This window comes from Xenopus laevis, chromosome 6L (assembly GCF_017654675.1).
Source record: "Xenopus laevis strain J_2021 chromosome 6L, Xenopus_laevis_v10.1, whole genome shotgun sequence".
Classification (NCBI taxonomy): domain Eukaryota; kingdom Metazoa; phylum Chordata; class Amphibia; order Anura; family Pipidae; genus Xenopus; species Xenopus laevis.
The window spans coordinates 135,262,094-135,282,096 of NC_054381.1; the positions used below are offsets into that span (position 1 = coordinate 135,262,094).

The 20,003-nt window shown below is 39.6% G+C and overlaps 1 protein-coding gene across 1 annotated transcript in view; it reads right to left on the reverse strand.

The window, feature by feature from the left end:
* The window catches only part of cngb3.L (cyclic nucleotide gated channel beta 3 L homeolog), a 61,568-nt gene extending 43,178 nt beyond the window's left edge, over window positions 1-18,390 (reverse strand). The window contains exons 1-5 of the mRNA XM_041566541.1: window positions 15,950-18,390; window positions 4,839-4,993; window positions 2,427-2,645; window positions 1,131-1,339; window positions 297-347 (exon numbers count right to left, since the gene is read on the reverse strand). Of these exons, the coding sequence (XP_041422475.1) occupies window positions 297-347; window positions 1,131-1,339; window positions 2,427-2,645; window positions 4,839-4,993; window positions 15,950-16,083 (768 nt within the window). The 5' untranslated portion in view covers window positions 16,084-18,390. The remainder of the gene's footprint in view (window positions 1-296; window positions 348-1,130; window positions 1,340-2,426; window positions 2,646-4,838; window positions 4,994-15,949) is intronic.
* Window positions 18,391-20,003: the final 1,613 nt, after the last annotated feature.

The following is a 20,003-nucleotide window of genomic DNA, read 5'->3' on the forward strand; positions in this document are numbered from 1 at the left end:
TGCATTCCATTTTTTGTATTCTGTAACTGTAACTGTATGCAGTTGCATATAGCTATAAATTGTGTGGATGAACACTTACAGATGATCTCCCGCACCTTGAATTTGGGGCATAGAAAGGTCCATGGGCCTATAAATAGGGCCTATAAATTCCCAATGAATATTTGGTTATTTGCACCACCGTGCTGCCAGTGTACATCTGTTCTGTAAATGTCTGTTGTTGCAACCTTTCTACCTCTATAACAACATTGTACTAAATGAGTACTATATCTCTGTCTGTTCAACAAACACTTACTCACCCGGAATTTTGTAGATTCCCCGTAGTTTGCCTTTGTTTGTTTTCTGTCAGTCTAGTGGGGGAAAAAGGAAAGTTTACTAAGTGCACTTAGATCTTATTTACTGTGCCCAAGACAACTGGACATAATAGAACAGAACAGAACAGAAATTGGGCCTAGTAAGGTTTGCAGTTTCAAAAAAAAATAAGCAAACAAAAAAAAAAAATAATTTTAAAAAAGGTGCACTCGTTTAACATTAAAATGAATGGCAACATATTGAACAGCTGGCAAATGATTTTCAATTTCCCAATAAAGAAGAGTTTTTTGTTGTTGTAAATTATAATTTTCAGTAAATGTTAAAGGATGCACACTGCAGAAAACAATTGCAATCAGTCATGTTTTTTGCGCTTTGCTTTCTGCCTGCAGCACCTGCAAGTACAAAAAACATGGCTGCTTTGCAGCTGTCTTGTTATGTGGTCAGGTCACCAAACAGTATCGGACTGGGACACCAGGGGCCCACCCAAAAATCTTAGATTCCTCTCCTCGCGTAACCTTTATTCTGCTAGTCTCTTTTCTTTATATACTCTAATCTATTATTCAGTCTATTTAGTCTCTTTGTTCTCATAGAAATAGGGAATGGCCATGAAATAGGCCAAATGTTTTAAAGCAGGAGGGGCCACTGACAACTGGGCCCACTGGGAGTTTTCCTGGTATCCCTGTGGGTCAGTCCGACACTGCCAGTAAATATTCGGTTATTTGCATAGGACTAAAACTTGAATCATTGACAGAAATTCTGTTCATCTGTACTTTTTCATCATGGAAATCCCCCCCACCCCGTATTTGATTGGTTGCACTTACAATAATGTCTCCTCCCTTTATAAACTGCAGACGTGGCTGAAATACAAAAATGTCGATAAGATAAATGGCGTCACATATATAGTCTGCGATCATCCAGTACAGGATGTTGTGGGACGTTTGAATTGGAAAGACGCAGCGAATTGGAATGAACCAGCAGTTCCAGTTGAAGGAGAGAGTGACAAATAGCAGCCACAGCAAATAGGAACGATCTGGAAGAAAACAGAGACTATTACCCATGTGTATATATACAAGTCTCCAAACAGGGGGATAATATCCTTAAAACCTAATTATTTAAAAAAAAAATTTTTCCTAGTCTGAGTTTTAAATACTCAGGGAGTTCACCTTGGGTTATTTTATTGTATGGAATAATAGTAACCCATAGTCACCGATTAGTAGGCAGTCACCTGTTTGAAGGTTTGGTTGCTGTAGGATTACTAGCCCTGCTGCCAACATCCCACTATTTTTTAGCGCTGTCATTTCTATTGTTCATTTAGTAAAAGTATGTCAGATAATATGATCTTAAAAACTCGATCTTTGGCAACAAAAGCACTAGATGGAATTGTGCTGATTCAGAATTGACCTTAAGGACAATGATCAGATCATACAGTGATTCATAAGGAAAGATGCAGACTTCATGCAATGAGATTTTATAACCTCTCCGAGCGATATCTGCCAGTCAGATATCCGTCAGATAATATTCAACCACAAATAATCAGCATGGGGACATGATAATCTCATGGATAGTTTGTAGACCACTGTTATATTAAAGATTTTGATTCATTTACACATGATGTTGTATAAGTAATGGCCATCAAGAAGCAAGGGGCATTTTGTACTGAGACTTAGTGATGGGCGAATTTATTCGCCAGGCGCGAATTCGCGGCGAATTTGCGCGATTCGCGTCAGGCGAATAAATTCGCGAAACGCCCGCGAAAATTCGCGGAAAAAATTCGCCGGCGTCAAAATTTTTTTTTCGAAAAAACGGGCGCCGGCGTAAAAAACGGGTGCCGGCGTAAAAAACGGGCGCCGGCGTCGGAAAAACGGTCTCCGGCGTCAAAAACGGACGCCAGCGTCAAAAACGAGACGCCGGCGCCGTTTTGCGAATTTTTCGCCGTTTCGCGAAATTCGCGAATTTTTCGGCGAAGCGAAACGGCGCAAATTCGCCCATCACTACTGAGACTTGCTGAAATCTCTCATTTATACTTGTTACCTATTTCCACCAAACTCCTCCAAACTCTTCTTCCATGTTAGTCGTTCCCTTAGTACCCTCATATGTTATACTTACATACATCCTACCTGTATAGGAATCAATGGAGCTTGGCAGCTTGAACTTCTGGAAGGTCTGTTTTAATGTGGGTCTCTTAAATTTGCAACAGAGCATGTCACAGTAATGCTCCTTCTCTGCTTCTTCCGCCTCTGTTTCTGCCTTTTTCTCATCTTTGGTCTCCGGTTTCTCCTCCTTTTTTGGAGGAGGAGGAATTGGAGGTGGAGGTGCAGGCTTTGGTTTAACAGGAGCTGAGAATAGAAAATTCACTTCTGAAATATACATCTGTTCAAGCATTTCTTACTGACTGCACTTAAAGGAATAGATTAAAATCTTTTAAAGTAATGAAAATATAGTACAGTGTTGTCCTGCACTGGTACAACTGGTGTGTTTGCTTTAGAAAGATTAATATAGTTTATATAAACAAGCTGCAGTTTAGCCATGGGGGCAGCCATTCAAAGCTGAAAAAGGAGAAAAAGGCATAGGATACACAGCAGATAACTAGTGATGGGCGAATTTATTCGCCAGGCGCGAATTTGCGGCGAATTTGCGCGATTCGCCGCCAGCGAATAAATTAGCGAAACACCCGCGGAAATTCGCGGAAAAAACGGGCGCCGGCGTCAAAAACGGGCGCCGGCGTCGAAAAAACGGGCGCCGGCGTCAAAAACGTTTCGCGAATTTTTCGCCGTTTCGCGCGAAATTCGCGAATTTTTCGGCGAAGCGAAACGGCGCAAATTCGCCCATCACTACAGATAACCGATAATTGTAGTATACAATGGGATTCTTCAGAGCTTATCTGTTATCTACTGTGTATTCTGTGCTTGAATGGCTGCCCCCACGGCTTTACAGCATCTTGTTTATATAAACTATAGTATTTCTGAAGCAAACATACCCATTTTACCAATGCAGGGCAACAATACATTATATTGTCACTCTTTTAAAATACTTTGGGGTTATGTAATAAAAGGCACTAAGTTTGCCCAGGAGCAGTAACCCATAACAACCATATTAGCAGGTAGCATTTACTGGTCACCGGTTTAAAATCTTATTGGTTGCTGCGGGTTTCTGCTCCTGGGCAAACTTAGTCCCATTTATTTATTTTATTAAAATTACACATATATGAATTTTCAGAAATAACCCTCATAATGTTGTTGTTGAAAAGAAAGGATTGCCACTCCATGCACAACATGATGATGCATGGTCGAAAACAATTACATAAAGGGGGTTATTTATTAAAATCCGATATATCTGATTTTTCAAGTAAAAAACAATTCCAACTATAATCCACAATATAAACTTATTTATCATTGAAAAAAACTTGATTGTGGAAAAAAAGTAATTTTTTGGGTTTTATGCCCAAAAAGCTTAAATTTTTCGTGAAATCTTCAAACCCCCCGAATTTTTCAGATTTTTGGCCGAAACTCAGTGCAGACCATGATATCTTCAAATTTGAAATGGGACCTTTGCATTTGACTTCTACAGGACCCAAACAGTTTGGAGATTAAGTATTTTCGGATTCGGGTATAATAAATCACGAAAAATTCAAGTAAAAAGAAGCTCAAATTTTTCGAGTTTTTGGCATTCAGACTCTAATAAATAGCCTCCTTTATGTACATATAGCTATATGTGTGGTTAGGTGCGATATGTACTATATCTTTCCAGGTTTGCTTTACTTACAGCAAAATATGTTGCTCTTCTGACAAGGTCTCCTTTCCTCTGGTAATATTATATTCTCAATATTTTTTGCTACAAACTCCGATCAAATGCCCTCAAATTTTTTTACGCTTATTTATTATTAAATTTTCCTGAAAATTTGCTGGAAAAAATCAGATTTTCACAATTTTTTTGGATTTTTCATCCGAAAACTCCGAAAACTTTGGGGTATTGCACGAAACCCAGCGCACATCAAAAAATCATTGGGACTTCTCCCATTGAATTATATGCAACCTCGACAGGTCTGAGATGCCAGATTTTCTGATTCTGGCTTTTCCATCCTCGTGGTTTAATAAATTTCAAAAAATTGGTGATTTTTTTAAAAGTCAGATTTTATAAAAAAAAAAATCACACATTTTTCGTGATTTTTGCATTCGGAGTTTAGTAAATAACCCCCATAGACTTACAGTATTAGTCTGTTAATTTGTTCATATTAATATGGTGCTGACATGTTTATACAGCACTTTCCCATGCCCTTCTCCCCCTATTGGTCATGTCAAATACCTTCTTTTCATACAAAAAGCACCAGTGCTGCCATTTTTCATGTGATTCCCATTGATAGCAGTCAGAGAGACAGGGAGTTATTTGGGGCAAAATCCTGACATTGCTGTGTTTGCCATTACTGTAGTTCTAATATATTCTGCTCTTGGAACCATCAAATAAATATGTTATTATGCTAACAGGCTGAAGACTATACAATGCTATTATCCAGGACTCTATATGAAAATTACTTGCTGTTGGACTTGGTTCAGCTGAAGATATATCTGGATCTGTTAGCTTTTCCTTATAGTGGCTTGTCCTTTCTCGCATGCGTTTAATGAGATCTTGGAGTTGGGCTTCAGCGTACTCATTCTTTATGCCACTTAGTTTTTGTAGGCTTTCCCTGCTGTAAGACAAACACAATGGAATGCAAAATAAAGTAAGGCAATGCCTACACACACTCCTATACATGTGTAGAAATAAATATTCCAGACCTTGGAAAGACTAAAAGGGAATTGTAATGAAAGTTGTCAACAGAAAAAATGTGCACATTGTGAACAATTATTCCTTTTGTGCAAAAAAAAAATGTCTCTTTGTGAGCAAAGGCTGTATGGCTGTTTAGAAGGGTTACCACCTACTGCCCCTACTAAGCCTGGGCTGGGGGCTGGACCTATGACACTGGGGGCAGGAAGATGATGTCAGGGGGTGTTGATGATGTTCATGGGCGTGCCAGTGATGTTGGTGGGCCAATTGGCTGATAATTTGGAAATCTGGAAAGGTAGTTTTCACCAGGAATGCCCTTCAGAAAACCAGACAGATAACAACCCTACTGTAAACATATTCATTTTATCAGTGAAATATATAGGGGCCGATTCACTAACTTCGAGTGAAGGATTCGAAGTAAAAAAACTTCGACCATCGAATGGGCTACTTCGACCTTCCACTACGACTTCGAATCAAAGGATTTGTAGTAACAATCGTTCGACTATTCGACCATTCGATAGTCGAAGTACTGTCTCTTTAAAAAAAACTTCGACCCCCTAGTTCGCCATCTAAAAGCTACCGAAGTCAATGTTAGCCTATGGGGAAGGTCCCCATAGTCTTGGCTAACTTTTTTTGATCGAAGGATATTCCTTCGATCGTTGAATTAAAATCCTTCGAATCGTTACATTCAAAGGATTTTATCGTTCGATCGAAGGAATTATCCTTCGATCGTTCGATCGAACTATCTGCGCTAAATCCTTCGACTTCGATATTCGAAGTCGAAGGATTTTAATTCCTAGTTGAATATCGAGGGTTAATTAACTCTCAATATTCGACCCTTAGTGAATCGGCCCCATAGTGTGCAACATGTATGTTATAAAATGTGTTCACTAAGCCATTCTTGTGTGACATAAATACATTCATCTACAAACAGGCCTTAAACAACGTGCAATAAAATTTTAAATTCAAATTACATTGCAGAAACTTTTTTTTTACATTAGTCTGGATTTTGCATATTCTGTTTAGGGATTTCATTACAGAAAACATTGGGTGTCCATGCAAAACTTTAGTTGAATAAATCTTCTACATTTGCACAATATATTCTGCTTACGGCTTTTATTACAGAGAATGAAAAGTCTCCCTGTAAAACTTTAGTTGAATACATTTTTAAAACAATGATAGGAAAAAAAAAAATAATGAGAAAAAAATTAGGCACAGGTATGGGATACATAATCCTGAAACCCGTTATTCGGGTACCTTATTAATTTAAAGATAAAATGAATCCTTAAAGCAAAACCAGACTATTGGGTTTATTTAATTAATAAAAAAAATATTTTAAAATGGTTTAAGGTATGGAGATCCAAGTTAGGGAAACATCCTTTATCCTCAAAACACATGTCTTGAGCATTCTAGATAACAGATCCTATAGCAGTACAATATTAATAAACCACAAAATACACTTTATAATTTCAATAACACCCCTTTAAAGTCTTACAAGTTAGTAAATATTAAAGTCATTACTTGGCCTGTGAAATTTAACTATGACGGTGTTAGGCTGATTGATTGTGCATTTTCCAGTGTATTGCCATCAACAGGTCCAAAATGTGGATATAGTAGAAAAGAAAACAACATATGTCGCGTTTTGAAGATGAAATGCAAAGTTGCTTTCAATCTCAAACAAGATGCTCCTTAAGGAAAATGTTTGGAGTAGATGACGGCATGGGAATCATTTTCTAATAAAGCTCTCAGGCACTTGTGCGATCATAAAATACACTTGTTGTAACCTCATACATAATTCATGGAACAGCAGCAAAGAATACAATACTCTCAGGTTTTCTATTTTTCATAACTAACCACTCAGTATTTTACTCAAAACATGAGGCAGAGGCAATAAAAAATATCAGATCCATCAGATAACGGATAAGGGAATAGACTCTGGGCATGGATGATTTACAGAGTAAAACCTTCATTTCCTCGTTAAAATCAACACAAGGGGATGTTGCAAATGGATCAAATGCACTCAAATACACAATGTAAAATAACAATGATAAACATCACAGCCCCCGAACTGCTGTCTTATCAATTTGTCTAATGAAGGCCCAGTGCATAGGAGAGGAATCCATTGTCCCATATATGCAAAAAGGCCCAAAGACTAGAGAACTGCTAAAAGGACAAAGGCTGACCAGGTCTAGTAACCTATAGCAACCAATTAGATGCCTAATTTTCAAGAGTTAGTAAAAGGTCCCTCCTGTTGATTAGTTGCTATGGGTTACCAGACCTGGGCAAAGTTCATATACATTACACCCATAGCCTCCCCATTATCCCCATAGCATTCCGATAAATGGACCATCATACTTCTCATTGAAAAGCAATACAAGGCCATGCGTGAAATGCGTCATTCCATAACTGTGGATCAAAGTGTCAGGAAATGCAATTATCTCAGTATCGTGCCTAATCACCCTTAGTTAGGATGAACTTTGTTGCACATTAATTATACTCAGCAAACACATTTGATTTTAATTTTCTTTTAATTGTATCAAAGTTTCCCAAAACCCCAATTGCAGGGGAAAAGTTTTTCCTCTGAAGATTTCCCTGTGTTAGATTTTCAGCGAGAAGTCAAAAAGACTGACTTCTCTCTTTATTCCCAAAGAATCCGTCGTTCCAGGATGAATCCTCTAATCTTTTTTTTTTTTCCTTCCCCCGAACCCTCTTAGGAGAACTATAAGTCTATTTTCAGCCGATAAATTCATTCCCAGGTACCAGAATAAATGAGAAAATGATTGAAAAGTTAATTACAAATTTTACACCAGGCACCCTGAAAGAGGAAAGAGAGCGAGACTAAAGTGGCAATTAATTTTTCATTTCAAACACTTTTTTCTTTTTGTGTCTGATGGACAGCAAATATATTTTATAGTGCTGAATTCCCTCTGTTTTTTTGTCAATTATACAGTTTTTTTCTCCTTTACAACAAAGGCTACAAGAACATACTTAGTTAATTTCTAGATAACTGATGCAACTTGAGTTAATATGAAAATGGCTTAATCCCTCAATGAATGTGCTTGAAAAATGTGACCTTTTGTAACCGTGCTTGAAAGCAAGTGGTACAGCCAAGCTTAATGTGCAGATCCCATTAGTGATAATAAACAGCTCTGAAAATAGTTATTGAGCCACTAGAACGTAAACCTTCGAGCAGTATAAAGCTTGATAATGCACATTATCTAAAGAGCTTTTCACTATCATTGAGTCGCCTTTAAGGGAAAGGTCACAGGGTTGACCAGTTTTTCATCATGATGTCACTTCCCTTTTAATTACCAATAAGCAGAAGCATTCGTCCTGCAGGCGACATACAGACATATACGAAACACATTTTATTGCTAAAAGCAATAACAACTGAATATGCCCATAAAAGGACAGTAGCTTTTTGGCTTTTCTCATTATTAGCTCCTGCTTACCCTTCCCACTTTGTGAATAATTCATTTCTTGCTACGTGGGTTTTTTTTAAAATCATTTTTATTGTTTTCAACAAACATGTCAAATACAGAAATAAGAAGCAAAAAAAAAAAAAAAAAAAAAAAATAATACATATCAAGCAGTCGTGGGTAATATCAATAAGCATTAGAATGCCTCCCAACAGTCTGACAAGCACAGAAATCACAACACTACATATTCAAGCAGTAGAAGGTTGCAAAGGACAAGTTACAGTTTAGCCGGTTCAGGGGTTACAATTCTTATACATTGGAGAGTCCAACCAGGGTTGCCATACAAGCTCAAATTTGCCTGGGTTTTCCCTTTGCATGTACACCAGTTGAGCCAATGTGAGATGTTCCTGTACCAAATTTGTCCACATTGCTATAAGAGGGGGTTCCCCTGCAAGCCATTTTAGAGCAATACATTTTTGGGCAAGAAACAGTGTTTCCCGTAAAAGAATAAGCATAGAATGTGACTTAGTAAGATGTGATACTATTTCCAGCAAGCATAATCGAGGTGTGGCAGTAACCTGCAGCTCAGTGATTTCGGTGAGAATTTCACAAACACGAACCCAGAATAGTGCTACAGTAGGAGAAGTCCACAGCAAATGAAAAAAATTTGCACCAGGCAATTGACATTTCGGATAGCAATCATCTGGTCTTAATTTCGCTTTATACAGACGAGTAGGGGTAATGTATGCCTGATGTAAGATAAGTGTTTGTGAGAATCTACTCCTAACATTAAATGACACTAAGCTAGGGGCTTCCAGTGCCTCCTCCCAATCCTCATCCTCCAAATCAGGAACAGTACTTTCCCATTTAGTCCTAGCATTACTGGGCGTGTGCTTCTTATTCTTAAATAGAACGGAGTAAATCCATGCCAAAGGATGAGTTCTACATATAGTGACCAGGTAGTCCAATATATTTTCAACCGGTGATTTAACAATTTTAACAGGTGAGACTGGCCATTGCGCCTTGATCGCATGGTTAAGCTGGTAGTACTGCAACCATGCCTTAGATGTAACCCCATAATCAGCCTGCATTTGCGGAAAGGATTTGAATACTCCCTCAATAAACAAATCATCTATTATTTGGAGAGCTTGCGGGTGCCAGTATTCCTGTAATGTGGTAGTGTTCAGATGGGGAAGCCGCTCATTTTCCCACAGAGAGGTATTGGGTGAGATCCCCTGGTACTGTATAAGTGTATGTGACACCTGCCATATTTTGAGGAGCGTTTTAATGATTGGGAGCAGGAGGGCAAAATTGTTTGCTGCTTCTAGAAAAATCAGTAGAGGTACTGCCTCGTTACCCCAGCAAGTGCGTAATATTTTATAGGAAGCATCAGTCAGATCCCCCTGATCCAAGGCAAAAAATGTTGTAATTGCCAGGCCAGATAGTAGGACCTCCACTCAGGTAGAGCTAGGCCTCCCTCCATAGCGGGGAGTTGTAGTACAGTGTATGCCAGCCTACTACGCTTGCCTGCCCAAATAAAAGCTTTAGTCTCAGAATCTAGGCGTGCAAAAATCCTTTTGGGTATATAAATTGGGGAGTTCGCGAATATGTACAAAAGTTGGGGAAGGAAAATCATTTTACAAATGGCTATCCTGCCCGGTGGTGACAGAGGAAGGGATCTCCATGCCTTCATTTGACTACCAATTCTGGAAAGCACCGGTTCTAGGTCATCTTTTAAGTAGTGGGTTTGTTTTTTCGCAAAGCGAATGCCTAAATACTGAAAGCTCTCTACCCATTGCAAGGGTTGATTGGGCATTTGGTGATGAGGGGCAGAGGCATCCAACGGAAATATGTGGGACTTACCCCAATTAATCAACAAACCAGAAAAAGTGCCATAGGTGTTGATGACATGCAACAACTGCACCAGTGAATCTGCTGGGTCGGCTAAAAACAACAACATATCATCAGCATAGAGTGCAATTTTCTCTTCTATGCCATTATACTTGCAGCCCACAATGTTCGCGTCCGTCCTAATTATAATAGCTAACACCTCTATAGCTAGGGCAAACAGACCCGGGGACATCGGACAGCCCTGCCTCGTGCCCTTTCAAGCAGGAAGGGTTCTGAAACTCGGTTATTCGTGCATACCCTAGCTTTTGGGCTGTTATAGAGCAATTGCACCCAGGATATAAACTGCTTCCCAAAGCCAAATCTATTAAGAGTCTCCCACAGAAATTCCCATTCAATCGAATCGAATGCCTTTGCAGCATCCAAAGACAGGACAACTCTTTTTCCAGCATTCACGTGAGGCATTTGTAAATTTGTGTAAAGTCTTCGGATATTTATAGTGGTTGCCCTGCCCGGCATGAATCCTGTCTGGTCCCCATGTACTAATGTAAGAATAACCTTATTAAGTCTGAGGGCCAGAATTTTTGCCAATATTTTTATATCACAATTTAACAGAGATATCGGACGATAAGATTCACATTGTGTGGGGTCCTTCCCTTTTTTAGGAATTAGTGCTATAAGGGCCTCCGTCATGGATTGAGGCAAGGAGGTGGTAGACAAAGCATGATCATAACAACCTTTCAGTCTAGCAATCATAGTTTCTTTATATTGCTTATATACCTCTATGGGGATCCCATCAGTACCCGGTGCCTTACCAGAAGGGAATGTACTTATCGCATCTTCAATTTCCTGTTCAGTTATTGCACTGTCCAGAAGGTCTCTATCTGTAGCCGACAAAGTGGGGAAGCACACCCCATCCAAATAAGTGTGGAGTTCTGATTCCGAATATGTTACCTTGGACGCATAGGCATCCGAGAAATAAGTTCGAAATGTGACGTTAATTTCCTGAGTATCAGTCACCTGGACACCATCCCGTTTACAAATGCTCAAAATTGCTGTAGATGGTGAAATCTCCCTGCACAGCAATGCCAAAAGGTGTCCAGTTTTGTCCCCAAACTGAGCAACTTTATGTTTAGTGTATAATATACTTTTATGTGCTTGCTGTCTCAAACACTCCTGATATTCCCGAGTTTTAAGTAACCAAATGTCCCGATTCTCATTGGTGGGGTGTTGAGTATATAGTGATTCAGCAGCGGCCGAACTTGTTTCTAGAGCAGAGATCTTTTCTACCCTTTTCTTTTCCCAGGTACTGACTCTGGACTTAACCAAACCCCTCAAGTAAGCTTTCATTGCATCCCACTCACTAGAGGGAGAAGCCGTATGCTCGTTAAATGACCAATAGTCCTCTATCGCTTGGGGTAGCCCCGTGGCCACGTCTGGGAGTTTAAGCCAATAAGGCTGCATTCTCCATGGTTTGTTGGACTGGGAAACCATAGATACGGCCAGAGAGAGGGGGGAGTGATCAGATATCCCACGGGGTAAGATTTGCACGTGTCGTGTGAGCGGAAGGATATCTGAAGACACCAAAGCCAGATCAATTCGGGACATTGCACTATGTGTAGCTGAATAACAGGTGTACTGTATCATGGTCGGGTGCTTGGCCCTCCAGACATCCACCAGCCCAAGTGCTGCTAAAAATTGTTGAAAACGCTGGGAAAACCGTGAACCTGACATTGAAGTGGTAGAAAGCTTATCCAAGTTAGCATCTAAAACACAGTTGAAATCCCCCATACAAATTACCGGGAGAGTAGGAAATTTAGATAGCGATGCAAAACATTCTGCCAGTAGTTCCAGAGTAAACGGAGGGGGCAGGTACATCCCTACTATTAGCAACTCAGTATTCTCTATTTTGGCATGCACATAAACAAATCTACCTTTAGGGTCAGTTTTGACTTCAACCGGTTGGAATGCCAGCCCCCTTCTAACCATTATAGATACCCCTCTTGTATAGTTCGAGTAACACGCATGATATGTATTACTGAGCCAGGAACGTCTGAGAGACAGAATTTTGTCATGTGTCATATGTGTTTCCTGAAGTATTACGATATCATGTGGGTGTTTCTTTAAAAAATTGAACACTAATGATCGTTTGATTTTATCCCGTAAGCCCCTCACATTCCAGCTAAGAAATTGCAACTTATTCGCCATAGTGATATTCAAGTCCCAAATATTTCAGGAGATCAAGTAATCCTGTCATGTCAGATTTTGTGAAAAAATTGGTCAACCCACATTCGGACCATTTACAGTTGTCATAAAACAATACCCACCGAACTAAACTACCCTTCTGCCCTCCCTGCTTTAAACCCATATCCCCTACTTGGGTTCAGCTTAACTGGATCCCTAACTAATCAAACTCTATATAGCCTGGGGAAATTCCAGGACCGAGCCTATAGCTCAAATGTGAACAGCAGTGAAGTGCAAAGGTAAAGTCAAATGAACAGTTCAATACTTTTAAACATACCGCTCCCAGAAGCATGTGCCATAGTTGTGGAGCCCTTAACGCTCCCCAAAGTAAGTCCGAACCTGTAAACGGAAATATTGTGGTGATACGTCCAACAAACCACTAAAGGGAAAATACCCGCAACATTGCGAAAAATGATAGAAGTCGCTCCTAGTCACTCTGGCCAGATGTAGCTCCAGTGTGTCTGCGAAGATCAGGAATCGAATCAAGCCATTCTGACACTTGTTGCGGAGTCACAAAGAAGGACGCTTTTCCCATATGAACAACACGCAGCTTAGCCGGGAAGAGCATGGCATACTTGAGATTCATCTTCTGTAGTCTCCTCTTTACATCGGTAAACTTGGCCCTCTGTTTTCTCACCTCCGTTGAGAAATCCGGGTACAGGGAGATGGTGGCATTTTGGAAACATAGCTCCTTGGTTCGCGCCTCCCTCAGTGCGGCATCTCGATCCCTGTAATTCAGCAAGCGTGCTATCAGCGGCCTATGCCCAGCTCCTGGTGGCAATGGTCTGGCCGGTATCCTATGAACTCGTTCAACCAACAGCATAGTCGAAAATACTTTATCGCCAAATTGCGAGAGAAGGAATTGCTCAACAAATGTCTCTGGGGTAGTCCCCTCGGCCCCCTCAGGTACTCCCACCAAACGAATATTATTTCGCCTCAGGCGATTTTCAAGATCGTCGGTCTTGGCCTCCAACAATTGTATGTGCTTTGTTGCGCCCGCCATGTTTGTTTGCAAAGGGCCAGTGGCATCCTCCAATTCCCCAATTCTACGTTCCGCTTCCGAGGTGCGGTCACGCAACTTAGAGAGGTCTTGTTTAACAATCGCAAAGTCAGATATGAGCCCATCCATCTTATCCACCAGAAGCCTCATGGTTTTGCCTCATAAATTGCATCAGCTCCGATAGAGACGGCTCTGCATCACAGGGTACAGATGGCGTTTGCGGGGAAGCCATAGAGGAGGGACTAGCTGGCGCATCAGTCGGGTCTGTAGGCAGACAGTCTGCTTTACCCACAGCAGGGTCATGTGTGAAGGCCTCCAGTTTCTTGGCCGCCGAAACACTAAGCGTAGATTTAGTGCCGCTCACCTTACCAGCAGACTGCGGGGTCTCCTTGATAGAGTCGGCGCCATTTTGGAGACGCGTAGCGTCTTTGAGCTCTTTCGCTTTGGAGGTGCTTGTAGACGCCTTAATCGCCTCATAGCTCACCCTCGATGACCAGAGTAGTACAGGCAGTAGGTCAGCTGTAGTTATAGTCCAAAAGGGCACAATATTGCAGGGTAATTTCAGGATAATAGCGGGAGCAGCAGAAAAGTACGTCTTCCCTCTAACTCATGCTGGCCACGCCCCCGACAACTCCCTCAAATTCATGAATTTTTAATTCAAACAGAAGAAATGAACTAATGAATAAATATAAAATACCAGTATGGCTTTTTCAGCCAACCGGACTTTGTTGGCAGCTTATTGGCCCATGTACAGGGACTTTACAACATAATGCCTGACCAATACCTTGCCAAAAATTCCCAGATATCTATTGGGCAGAGTAGAAAATCCCAGACAACACATCAATGTATATTCTACCAACAGGTCTCCATGAGACTGGGTGCCAAATGATTGAATCAGCCCAATCTGACCCATCTAAGGGATGGTCAAATTATACCAAATGAACAGATTTTCCTATATTTGGTGAGCTTTACTCAGGCCAAGCATTATGGATTCACAAACGACCACATTACCAGATAATGATACACACGTGCCCATTTAAAGAGGTTAATTCTATATATTTAGACACAAGAAAGCAAGATAAACACTTCTGAAAACTATTGTTGGAAGAGAAATAGCAAAAACACCCATGTATTTTAATAACAACTATAATTTATTACTGAGATTTTTTTAATAAAATACCATACAGTACATGGTAGTACAGCAATAAACAGACTAGTTCAGTTACCAATCGCTGTGTTTGCTTACCCTTGAAACAATGCTAATACAGGTTTTTTAGCAGACATACTGTATCTCATGCATAGTGATGAGTGAAACGTTTCGGCAAGCTTCACTGCAAAAATTTCTTGCGCGTCCAAAACATTGTTGCGCATAAATTTTTTTTTGTCGTTTTAAAAAAATGTTGTTGCCCGTAGACTTCCATGCATTTTGTCGAATTTTGGCTGTTTCGTGAATTTTCCGCAAAGCAGGTCAGATTCGACAAGCAGGATTGTGGTCAATCCTGACATCATTAAACAAATACAGGTACAGACTTATTATCCAGAATGCTTGGTGCCTGGGGTTTTCCGTATAAGGATCTCTCTAATTTGGTTCTTCATACAGTAAGTCTACTTAGAATGAATCTAAATGTTAATTAAATCCAATAGTTTAATTAATTAATTAATTATTATTAATTATAGTAATTCGGAGCATTCTGGATTATGGGTTTTTGAATAACAATCCCATACCTGTACAAGTATTCAAGATGGAGCACAGTAATCATCCATTATCATGACTCTCAGTGAACATGCATACATACCGGCTACTGTACTTGGATGTTAGAATAATATTCAAAAAAGATGATACTAGAATGCCATCCATCATGACTGGTAGGACAATAAAGCTTATCTGGAATATATTTCGTCAGTTCTCTTTATGTCTTAGCTATGTATCACTTCTAACAGTATTCCACTGTATATGTTCATCCTCAGCCAACAGCTTACCAATTCCAACAGTGGGTCCAGACTCATGAGCAGCAGTATATGAACTTGTATTGCTTTGGCTGTGCTACATATCATTGTGGCCATGGGTAGTGCCTTCTTGTGCCTTATGCCGCCATTTTGCCATATGTATTGGAAGACACTTTGTAAGACCAACCTATGTATCTTGGGACTCTTCTGGGGAAAAAATTGTACTCTCTTTTCAGTGTAAAACTTTGCGATTGTACACTTGACTTATGGCAAAAATTGGAAACCAATTTTTAGAGGTGTGGTGTGATACTGGCTCAATGACTATCATGTCAGGTGTTGAAAAAACACTTTATTAAAAAACAAAAACAACAACAATTTTATGGAAAAACGATTTTGATCGCACTCTGAAAAAAAACCATACCTCTTTTGAAAAGACCTTTTCGGGTTCAGTTTTCTTTTGGCATGTAATACACCCTTCATGCAGCTGATGACCAATGGGATTCTGAAGATTGCTCCTGTATTCATTTTAGGAGCTACTTCATTACTTTTATTCATGAGAAAAAAAAGAGACAAAAATTGCAGTCAGTACATCTAAATTTTTCTAATAATTGGGTGTCAATGTAGTTAAAGCCTTTTGGGTGCTAGTGGTGTTTGAAAATGTAATATTTCTTTTATTATAAAAAGTATACTAAGTAATGAGATTTTCTTTAGTATACATTGTTAAAAAATCATCTGAAATGTAAAATAAAATCATCAATTTAGAAAAAAAACCCAGTGGTATTGTTATGAATAAGAGAAATCAGCAAATGTTGAGTTATACTAAAGTCATGGTTATCCCCATCCTACCAAGGATACCGCCTTCCCCTGCTCACTATAATTCATACTCAACTTTCTGGATGAAGAAGAAGAGCACAGGAGCAATAAATGCGGTGGCAAAATAGAAGGATGGAGAAAAATGCCAGCAAAAAGTTAAAAACCAGAACAAAAGCAAAAAAGCATGGGCAAGGTATGATGTACTTTAATATATAACCATACATATATATAGAAAATAATTGCACATGACACCAGGAACACATTTTTTGGTTGGAGGGTTGGCCGCAGCACTGTTTATTAGCATTTTAAACATTACAGTGTAATTTTAAATAAAAGTTATCCATACTTTGATATCCGAAAACCAGGCAGCCTCTGCTCATACCCAGCAGGCTGCCATATGACTATTGAAAAACTTAGAAAATTATAATATCCATGCCATATTTATTTGTTATGGCCGCCATGTCAAGCGCGTTATAAACCTCTAACTGCGGTTGACACCCCTCCAATAAATAGTGCTTTCTCCAGTGCCGTCTGCAAACCATTGTTAGAGATATCATATGTCTGACAGGTGAACTCCGTCAGGTCTATATAGACCAATCTCAATTGGTTCCAAATCAAAGTGTCTAAACACAATAATATTGAGAGTTTTCGCAAATTTGCTCACACAATGGTTTACTTTTCTTCTGCATTTCTCAAGCAGCTTCTTTTCTGGTGAAAACCAAACCAATCTTGGAACAATTTCTGACCAAATACTGATCACATCTTCCATCATTGCCCGAATTTGCGAAAGATCTCTTTTCATTTGATTTATTAAATCAACAGTTCTGTCTTTTCCAATATCATTTCCACCAAGATGAATATGTACTACATCTGGGTAACCCCATCTAACAAGCATTTGCAATAAAACTGAAATTAGATCATTCCACCTTAGACCTCTGATACCCATCCATAATATCTTGTATTTTTGACAGTCCAAACTCAAATTGACTCCATATGATCTGCTGCCTGCTCTGTTTTTTGCCCAAAAAATAAACGAATGTCCGAGCATCCAGATCTTGATCGTAGGGCCTAAAATAGAAATACAACATTTTAAACCATATTTGATCGAACATACAGTTTGTATCTAGCAGATTCCCAACGACCTATTGTTTTGATGGTGTTTTCATTGAATCCCAACAGAGCCGCCTGCAGAGCCGCCCCAATACGAAATGAATGTGTCTTGAAGCCTTCAGTAGGAATGGCCAATTTAAGTAAGCACATTTTCTGCATGCTGGCAAATTGATATCTCGAAACAAATTTACCATCCTGGTGAAGAAAAATGGACCTGTGACTTTTGGCCTGATGGCTGCAAACTCTCTAAAAGCTTTAATTGGGCATAAGATATTATTGCCCAAAGGGCCTAGCCATGAGATCCAACCTTTTGCCTTCTTGTCAGTCTTGGAGTTGTTCACCACTATTTTCAATTTCCCTTCAACAATGGTTAAATCCTCAACCTGTAGACCCCGTTTTTATTTTGGATGGGGCAACAACTTCGCTTACCCTCAATGCTGCAAAAAAGGCAAGTATAAATAGAGCTCTAAACAATATACATTCATAAGCATTCACGGCAACTTCAGGTAAAACATTTATCAATTCATTTAACAACTCAATAGTAATGGGTTTCCTTGTATCAACAGATTTGTTTTTTCTGGTTAAACCTTTTAGAATCTGTTTTACTATGTATGTTTTAGTAAAGTCCATCCTACCCATAAGTTTCAGAAAGAATGATATTCCAGCAACTCTCCTTTTTAAAGTGGCGACACTATTCTGATATTCCATGTGTTTTAACAAGAAATACAAAAATAATTCAGATTCTGATCCCAAGTCTTCCAGTCAGATATATATTGCGATAAAGTCTTCACGGACAACGAATTAATCACTGCTTCCTTAAGTTTCACCAAACCAAATCCCAAAGATACTCTGGACATGCCGTTCCTTGCGCTTCCGTTCCCTTTCTCTAGTCTCACTAAATGCCTCAAAAGATACTGTCATGGGAAAAAACTTCTTTTTTTTTCAAAATGAATTAGTTAATAGTGCTGCTCCAGCAGAATTCTGCTCTGAAATCCATTTCTCAAAAGAGCAAACAGATTTTTTTATATTGAATTTTGAAATCTGACATGGGGCTAGACATATTGTCAATTTCCCAGCTGCCCCAAGTCATGTGACTTGTGCTCTGATAAACTTCAATCACTCTTTACTGCTGTACTGCAAGTTGGAGTAATATCACCCCCCTCCCTTCCCCCCCCAGCAGCCAAACAAAAGAACAGTGGGAAGGTAACCAGATAGCAGCTCCCTAACACAAGATAACAGCTTGCTGGTAGATCTAAGAACAACACTCAATAGTAAAAACCCATGTCCCACTGAGACACATTCAGTTACATTGAGAAGGAAAAACAGCAGCCTGCCAGAAAGCATTTCTCTCCTAAAGTGCAGACACAAGTCACATGACCAGGGGCAGCTGGGAAATTGACAAAATGTCTAGCCCCATGTCAGATTTCAAAATTGAATATAAAAAAATCTGTTTGCTCTTTTGAGAAATGGATTTCAGTGCAGAAGTCTGCTGGAGCAGCACTATTGTCTGATGCGTTTTGAAAAAAACATGTTTTCTGATGACAGGATCCCTTTAAGAACCAGCAAGGACTTTGAAGATAAGTTATTTATAATTTGAACAACTCCCAAATTATCTGTTCTAAAAAGTATTCTTTTATTTGCTAGTATGTGACCCCAAATTTCTACTGCCACCACTATAGGAAATAGTTCTAGTAACACAATTTTTTTGTAAGTTCTGTGTCTATCCAACTTTGAGGCCAAGTACCTACACTTCACTGCCCTTCAAAAAATGCGCCATAGCCCATTGAAGACGCTGAATCAGTAAATAACTGTAAAGGAGCTAACATTCCTAACCAAAGATCTACATCTTTCTTTCCCCAAGTGACTTCTGGGTGGACTGACATTTTTTGTCTAAATCTGTCGTCATAGAAATACCATGATAATCCCCCATAACTTTTGTAAGCTTCAAGGATAATGTCAATATGTTTAAACAATTGTGGTCCAAGTTGTGTTTTTTTCTCAGTCATTACATTGCCATAGATACAAAAGTCTTGCAACCAATTTGTGAACGTACGAACCATAGGTCTCCTTCTGTCTTCCTCTTTATCTGCTTTATTTGTAAAATCATTGGCTGATGGAATTAAAGACAAAATGTCCATGTATTCCCCTTTTACAATTTTTTCCTTTACATTGGCTGACAGATGTAGGCCCAATGGTGTAGTGATACATATTACTGCATTTTTTAAGTATACTTCAGGTACTTTTAAACCTGAATTATTTGCAGGAGCTATATTATTAATTAATGACGAGATCGAGTTAATCGCCTCTCTAAAAGTTAGTAGCTGTACATTACCTAACGCACTCGCGACATCCTTGCCTTGTGTTGCCTCCTCCGACTGTGCTGTTGGCGCTGGTCCTGGATATGCTGTCGATGGGGCTGTAGATGTGGAGGGCAGTGATTCCTGAGCGGTGGTTACAGCTCTTATGTAGTTAGACCCACTTGCAACACAGTCTGACTAAGTGCCCCAGGAACCACTACCTCCCTCTTGGTGTGCCAGACCTCACAGGAAAGT